This window comes from Ailuropoda melanoleuca, unplaced genomic scaffold (genome assembly GCF_002007445.2).
Source record: "Ailuropoda melanoleuca isolate Jingjing unplaced genomic scaffold, ASM200744v2 unplaced-scaffold3129, whole genome shotgun sequence".
NCBI lineage: Eukaryota > Metazoa > Chordata > Mammalia > Carnivora > Ursidae > Ailuropoda > Ailuropoda melanoleuca.
In genome coordinates this window covers 2,542-10,839 of record NW_023201937.1, presented here as the reverse complement: position 1 = coordinate 10,839, position 8,298 = coordinate 2,542, and the positions used below count along the sequence as shown (strand labels likewise).

The 8,298-nt window shown below is 56.6% G+C and overlaps 1 protein-coding gene across 1 annotated transcript; it reads left to right on the top strand.

Annotated features, from left to right (window-relative positions):
- Positions 1–2,405: 2,405 nt before the first annotated feature.
- On the top strand, positions 2,406–8,285 carry LOC100471893 (metalloprotease TIKI2; the record flags this gene model as incomplete). Its single annotated transcript, XM_034650842.1, has 3 exons — positions 2,406–2,507; positions 4,673–4,847; positions 7,056–8,285. Coding segments are annotated over 3 exons (300 nt in total), but the record flags the coding sequence as incomplete, so codon positions are not given.
- Between the last annotated feature and the right edge of the window lie 13 nt (positions 8,286–8,298).

Here is an 8,298-nt window from a genome sequence, read left to right as displayed (position 1 = left end):
CGGGAGAGGGGCTGGTGAGCTCTGTGGTCAGCACTCAGGGTAGCCTGGGCACAAAGTAGCTGGGCTGGGGCCGGGCTGGGCAGGACAGGGCCCTGCTGCGGCTATGGCTGACACGGAGCTGAGAGAGGGAAGAATGGGATGACTTCAGGAGCTAGCCAGCTCAGATTTTCTTTGAGCCTGTATTCAAAACTNAGGAGCTAGCCAGCTCAGATTTTCTTTGAGCCTGTATTCAAAACCACTGATTTGTCTCTGGCAGGGGACCTGTGTTGGGGTCCCCTGGTGGTGCCCGTCCTTGAAGCGGGACGGAGGGTGCTGTTGGATTGGCGCACCCAGGTTAGAATAGCAAACTGGGCGGCACTCCCCTATACTCCCTGGGTACACAGGCGGAGTCTAGCCCCCCAGGGAGAGACTAGGCAGCCCTGTCCCCAGACACAGAAAAGCCTCGAGTCGGGCTAAATCCAGGGCCATGTGCTGATGGAGAAGGGGTTCTGGTGACATGGGGCTGCCTCTGTAGCAAGAGGCCTCGAAAGCTGTGGGGAGCCGAGGACACACAGGCTGTAGGGGTACAGTCACCACCCATAGACAGGGAGGAAGTGGCGTTGGAGCAAGGCTTGAGAATGGAGTCTACCCGGCGGGGCCAAAGTTGGGGGGCAAGCAGCGTGGTGGGGGGGTGGGAATGTGGAGGGTCCTGAGGAGGGATCTGCGGAGCAGAGGGCAAATCATAGGGGTGGGGGGCGGAATGCCTGCTGAGGGGCAGAAGCCCGGAGTTCAAGCGGGAGAGGGATGTGGTCAGAAAGAAACCGCAGTGCAGAGGGCGATGCAGGGGCTTCTAGAGGCCGGGCTGGCGCAGGTGCAGGGCCCAGGACGGGGGACAGGGTCTGGCTGCACCTCAGCCTGGACCTCTCTTGCCTCCCCACCCCACCGTCCCACCTTTTTTTAAAAATTTTTTTTAAAGATTTTATTTATTTATTTGACAGAGAGAGAGACAGCCAGCGAGAGGGGGAGCACAAGCAGGAGGAGTGGGAGAGGAAGAAGCAGGCTCCCAGTGGAGAAGCCTGATGCGGAGCTCGATTCCAGGACACTGGGATCACGCCCTGAGCCGAAAGGCAGACGCTTAACGACTGAGCCACCCAGGCGCCCCCACCGTCTCACCTTTAGAAATGGCTCATGCCCCAACCTCCCAAAGCTCCCAGGTCCCTTGCACCATCAATGCCCCACAATCACAGGGTGGCCCAAAGGAAGGGCGGCACAAAGACAGGGTGGCCCTGTCTGAGCCCTCAGCCTGCGTTAGGTGGAGAGCAGCCATATACTTACCATCCGTCCCCAGACACTTCGGAGAGTGAAAGGTCAACTGTAATTAAGGGTCGGAATAATTAACAGGCGTGGGGGAGTCCACCTTAGCCATGAAACTGGACCATCCCGGACAAAGCAGGACCACAGTTATCTGTGAGGTGCCTCCTCTATGTTCCCACATCCCTCTCAAGCATGGACCCCACAGTGACTCCGTCACTGGGCTATGAGCCTCATTCAGGGCAACAGACCCAGTCTGAGGGTGCTCTGTGGCCCCTAGCCTGACACAAGGCTAGACCCACGGAAGTTCATGGAAGGTGTCTGATGGATGGATGGGCTGAAGAAAAGGGATGAGGCCATTGAGGTCAGTGATGTCCCAGTAGACCCAAGCAGTTGGCCACCAGACCTGACCCTATCCTGGTTGTGGGCCATGGGAGCCGACACTGAAATCTGCCCACGGCCCCACCCCAGCCCTGCCCAGCCTATCTATCTCATCATCCCACCTGGGACTCATGGCTATAGGACCCCAGGGACCTGACATGTCCTCTTTAAAATTCTATGGTGCGTCCTGCACTTAAACTTGTCACGGGAGATTTAAGGCACCTGACAAGTCTAATGACATCATTAATTTGTTTCCATCCCAGCCTGGGCCCAAGCCCAAGTCCCATCCTTGGCATAGAGCCAGGGCCCATCAGCATGAAACATGCAGAGAATGTCAGCCAGCTGCCGGGCAGTCCCAGAAACCCCAGTGGCTAGCCTAACTCCTTCGTGGCTTTGACATTGAACTTTCTGGTTCTTGTCCTTGTTAAATTTTTTTAGCTCCCTAAGGAATGAATGGAGATTCATCTTTCCACAAATGCACATTCATGGTCAGGAAGCAAAGGAGGGGCGCCTGGGTGGCTCAGTCATTAAGCATCTGCCTTCGGCTCAGGGTGTGATCCCAGGGTCCTGGGATAGGAAAAAAAAAGGAAGCAAAGGTGGAAGAGCCTCTGCCGGGACCCTTGGCAAGAGGGAAGGAAAGCAGGCTGTTTCCTTCATGGCTCTCTGATGATTCTGAAGGCTTCTATTTGTCATCTCTGTCTCTAGCTCCTGCCTGAGGCCACCCTTCATTGTAGCCTCTGCCATCGTGGGGGGAAAATGATGAAGCCAGCTCCATCCCCCAGGCTGGTGGTACAAAGCTGACATTTAGTCAAGACTTTGTGCTCTGCACTGTGCGAGTAAGCACTTTCCAAAACTGATCTTATTTAATTCCTACAACAACATACATGACTCCCATGTTACCAATTTGGACACAGAGTCTTAGACTGTACAAGTAACTTGCTAGTTATAGGGAGGCAGCCAAATGGTAAGTGGCAGAAGAAGGATCACATCCCAAGTTACCCTGGCTGCCTGACGCCAGGACCTGCCTTCATAACCACCTTCTGCCTCTCAGCTCATTCCTTCATGCATTCGTTCACTGATGGAACAAATGTTTATTTCTTGGTACAACATCATCCCACATTCTCTCCCATACCCGAGGAACAGAGAGGGCCATGCTTCCAGAAATAACCCTTCTGAGCCACAACTCCTCCCCATTCAGAAACCTTTCCGGGAGCTGCATCACGTCCAAATGTGGCCTGCTTTGTCAGGGCTGCCAATCAACCCTTCCATCATTGGTGGAATGGGTAAGAGCTCCATTCCTTCATTTATCCATTTGCCAAACACCGACTCTGATTGGGCACCGTCGGGGCTGCTGCATACAGCTGTTCAGGTTGTGCACTGAATAAGTTTAGGTTTCATCAGTCATATCATTACCGTGTCCTCCCAGAACAGTGAATCAGGCCTTTATGTCAGAGAAGCCCCTCCCCTCCCACTCTGGGGAGCACCCTGGTGCTTGGCCAGTAGATATCAGAGACAGATGTCCCAGCAGATATCAGAGACAGATGTCCTGGCCCTGTCCAAATCCTTGAAGGTTCAGCCTCTGCTGACATCTCCATTTTGCTCAGAAAGAGTGTTGACAACTTGTCAGTGGCTCTAAGAGCCATGTGGCTGGGCCGCGTGACCCTTGGGGGCTAAGCCCTGGAGGACTTCAGTCTTCTTATGCCAGACTCTCCACCTAGCTAGCCCATCGGTCAGTGAGGCCTCATGTTCTGTGCGTTAGCTTGAGTTGATGAAGAGAGAAATGGAAGAGGAGACTCCAGATGGAAGACATCCTGTGTACAAGAGCTTGGAAGGTGGGATGACAGTGAGGGTTGTGGGGAAATAGAGAGGGTGTTCTGACTCATGCCTCCGTCTCCGTGGCCTATGGCTTCTTCTCAGTCCCCTCCCACCATTGGAGGCCACAGTGCTGGGACAGACACCTGGACCTAACATCCAGGCCGGGAAGACGAAATGCTGGGAATAGAGGAACCCAGGAGGAGGCAAGGCAGCAAGGAGGGACAGCATGATTTTATGTTCAAAGTTCCAGAAACCGTTCTGGGCACCTACTGTGTGTCAGGCCCTGAGGGCCTAGGAATGACAACAGCTCTGTCCCTGGACTCAAAGAGCTCTCTGTCTAGTTCAATAACATGTCAGTGATGCTTGCCCCCAGCCACAGAACTGGGTGTGGACGGTGGACCCAAAGCTGAGACGTGGAAAGTTCCAAGCCGGGTTGTGGAATAAACCATCATTATGGGAGGCAGCTGTGGTCCTGGAGTTGACGTTTTTAAGAAGGGATGGAGGGGTTTGGTTATGCCCTGGGAGGTCGTGGAGCTGGGGATGGGGAGATGGAGATGGTGGTGGCACTGGGGAAACCGGAGGCTGTGACCTGACCTGTCTTCTCTGTAGGGTGGGCTAGGCTGAACGCAGCCCATGGTGGCACCCAACACGTCACGTAGTCCCCATCTTACGCTTGAGGAAACTAGAGCTCAGAAAAGTTAAGTAACTTGGCCAAAGTCACACAGTGTCAGAACCAGGCCTGAATCCAGGTCAGCCTGGTCCTGTACCCGGTAGCGTTTCTGCTACCCCAGGCATCTCCGCTGCCCCTCCGTACCTGCCTGCTGACCCAAATTCCTTGCAGTTCGGGCTGGGTGCTGATGGGAGGACAGTAAAGGAGCTGAGAGCCGTCCTATCTGCCAGGCCCTCTGCGTCTGGAAGCGGGGGGTCAACAAGGCAGAGACAGAGGAGCCGCACCTCCCCGCACTGCCCCCTGACCAGCTGTGTGACTTTGCACACGTCTCGGGACCTTTGCGCTCTCGCTTTCTTCATTTGTAAAACGGGGATAACCACACTCCTCTCAGAGTGTTTTTTGGAGCTGACGAAAAACCCAGACACGATGTATAGGGGCCATTCAGGAAAGGTAATGCCCCGCTCCGCCGGGCTGTGCCGCGGAAGCACTGAGGGCGCCTCTGTCTTGCCTTTGCAGCTGCCCAGCTTCATCAACACCACCCTCCCGCCGCACGAGCAGGCGACGGCCCAGGAGATCGACAGCTACTTCCGCCACGAGCTCATCGACAAGAGGAAGGAGCGGATGGGGAAGAGGGTCATGGCGCTTCTGCGGGAGAACGAAGACAAGATCTGCTTCTTGGCCTTCGGAGCAGGTTTGGCCGGAGTGGGGAAGGGGTAATTTGCAGTACCCTTAAGGGCTGAGAGATTTGTTAGGCCCTCTCCTGACCTCTCCATCCTAAAGGGAAACGTGGAGGTCCGGAATGGAGCAGGAGAAGCCACACAGCACACTTCTGTTTCTAGCCAGGGGTTCTTCCGAAACAGGCCCCATGGGCAAGAGGGGTGACCCTGCCAGGGCCAGGACAGCTTCTAGAGCCCCTTCATGCCCCAGGAGGCCGTGCTGAGAGCCTACAACAGAAGCCAGCTCCCACTGCCAGCCCAGCCTCGAGCCCACCCAGAGGAGCCAGGGCCAAGCCTGTGAGCACCACGGGGCCCGGTGGGGAGAGGCGGGCTCCGCACCCCACATCCCGGCTCCACAGCCCTATCCAGCCTCCTCTGGGCTGCGTGACCTTCACCCGGTACCATCCAGGGCTCAGAACCTGTTCTCTGAATGGGCAGTGATAGCAATGACTATCTGGTGAAGTGAAAATCTCTATCCTGTGGAAGAGTTACGAAGATTAGCGGTACATTTCGCTAACATAATGGCAAGAACTCAGAGTGGCAGCTAGTTTCACCGTCACCGCCAGCATCAGAACGGCTAATACACACTTTCTCATCCCACTGTGGGCCATGAGCTTGATGCTCCTCCTGGCTTTGGACTCTCTGTGCAAAGGAAAGTCTGGATGTCCAGGTGCAAGGCTTGCTGGGCCTCCTGTCTCTTCCTCCCTCTTCTCCCTCTCTCCGTCCTTTCCCTGTGGCTATCTCCCGTGATGACAGTGATGTCTACGATGGGACCAGGGGATGGCATTTCCCTCCTGTATCAGTCAGCTTTGGCTCCAGAGCCACAGGATAGAAATGAATGTCTTGCTCACGTGGCCTCAGTCCACCCTCTGCTGCGTGAAAATGAAGGGAGAGGGACCACGCCTGGAGGGGCGAGCACTCAGGGCCGCTGCCTCTCCGCCCTCCTTCCCCGGCCCCTGGCCTGCACACCACCTGCCCACTCAGGCCACGTGTCCCTGTAGCCCGGGATGGTCCTGATTCTGCAGTGGGACGCATCCGCTGTGGGAGGTCTGTCTCCCCCGCCCCCCCATTCAACCCCACACACGTCAAGGGGAGAGCCAGGGTCCTCTGTGCCTGTCTTCCCTCGTCTGTGGCCCTCAGCATGGGGGAGGCTCATGGGACGGTGTCTGTGAGGCCACGGCTGCAGCTCGACAGAACGAGTCCTGGCTTGTGATGGAGCACAGCCACGGCCTGTTGTAGCCTGTCCCCGATGCCTTCCCCTGACAGCCTCAGTTTACTCATCGGAACAGAAGGATTCGGAAAGCACTGGGGCCATAGGTGATTCCAGGAGCTATTCGAACAGTTTTCAGAGAAGAGAGGGATTCCTGTAGGGGTGTCTGGAGAAGCCAGCAGGAGCAGGACCTTGACCGACCATGTGGAGAAGGCAAGGCTACCCTCTCGGTGCAGGACACCTACTGGGGACCTGACATGAGTCAGGACAACTTTGGGGATGGCGAGGGCAGTAAGCGCTCTCACCATGCAGCTACCTCCCAGTCCTCCCTCCGTGGGCATGTGGGCAGTGCTCCTGCTCCAGAATGGTCCCCCGCTGACTACAAATGGGGAGCCATTCTAAGCCAAGCCATCCTCCAGGCTTCTCTCCAGGCATAGGAGGGGCCCCCTGTGAGCCTGATGCCTGAGGGAGGCCAGTAAGAGATCCAGCATTCCACATGGCCCTGAGAGGTAGGGCCTCCTGCCCCAGCTGTCCCAGGGCCTGAGACCAGAGCCACCCAGGGTCTGAAGCTAGCTCTTCCCTGTGGGTGAGGGAACAGGAGAGCCTGGAGATGAAAATCACAGCAGTGCGGGCAGCCCTGGGCACTGGCCTGCTTCTCCTGAAACCCAAGTCCGTGGAGACACAAATGTCCACTAAGGCGTTCGGTCAGCACGTGGGCACCGTGCCCATCTCCAGTTTCTTCCCCATCTCTGTAATCCAGCTGGTTCCCTGGTCCCTTCTACTCTGTCCATCCCCATTGCCGCTGTCCGAGGCCAAGCCTCCATCAGCTCCAGCCTCCTGGCCCCAGCTCAGCCTTCGCCACCTCCAGGCCGCTCCCCCGCAGTAGAGCCGGTGACTGCTGCTGGCTCTGGCTCCCACCCTGCCTCGAGCTCCGGGAGGGCACGCACCACGTGATCATCTGTGTTTTTCGTAGCATTTAACAGGTTTCAAGGTTGATGAGTGTATGAAAGAATGAATGAGTGAAGACATGAACACATGAACGAGTGTTGACCGGATCCTCCCCTCCTGGTCTCGTCTGGGCCTGACAGTGGTCAAGTCAGGGCAACACGAGCCCTACCTTAGCTCTCAGAGGCCTGCTCTCCACTAATAAGCCCAGAGCCACGTGCAGATCTTGCTGGCAGCTGCCTCCGGGGGCTCAGCCCCTCCTGAAACAATGGTCTGAGAATTTCAAAGCTGGACGCAGCCTCCAAGCTCAAGCCTGCCCACGTCATCAGAGCCCCAGACAGACTGAGGGCCCTACAGGCCAAGATCTGGGTGAAGCTCACAGCGAGTCCAGGAGAGAGCCAGGACCAGACCCCGGGCCCAGGAGCTATGATCCCGGGGCTCTGTTCTTATCTGCAGTCAGGGAGCTCACCGTACGGACCTGCGACAGCCACTGTATTGGCATGCAACATGCCCACACACAATCCGTAGTGAGAAAAGTCCATGCCCATGTCACTGACTTCTTACGGCCGTAAGTCCCGAGCCCCGCATCCTACAGCGGGCTGAAGATTGACGTGCCGGCCGGCACAGGCTCTCTCGGCCAGCGTGCAACCTGCAGGCGGCCCGCAGACATAGCCAGGCGCTCTACACGCTGCCGTCCAGGTGCTTCTCCATCCCATCTCAGGCCTTGCTCAGCCCACCTCTGCCCCAGCACAGACTGGGGTCTCCAGTGCTGCTGGCGGTCGGCCGCCCCTTCTCCCTTCTGCTCCACAGAGAGAGTCGGTACAAAGAGTGGGAGGTTTGGTGTCAGGACGCTTGGGCGGTCAGGATGCTTGGGTGTAAAGCGGGGCTCTACCACTGCCGGCTAAGAGACACCGGGAAAGCCATGCCGCCTCTCTGGGCCTCAGTCTCTCGTCTGCAAAACGGGGGTCATGCACCTGCCTCTTCAGATTGTGCTAAATACGTTCATTGTAGGTCACGGGGTTAAAATTCTCTACCACGTGGAGGGCTCTTTATAATAAAAACTCCTACTGTGTGCCAGCCTCCACTCCAGGCCCTGAGATTACATCACCTTTCATCTTCACAGTAACACCATGAGATGGGCTTTATTACACTCATTTCGCAGATGAAAACTAAGCCCCAGAGAGGAAGAATGGCTTCCTCAAGGCCGTGCAGGCAGACCTTCAACTTGAACCCTGGCTTCTAGGGTTCCGGTCCTAGCTGTTTCCACCATA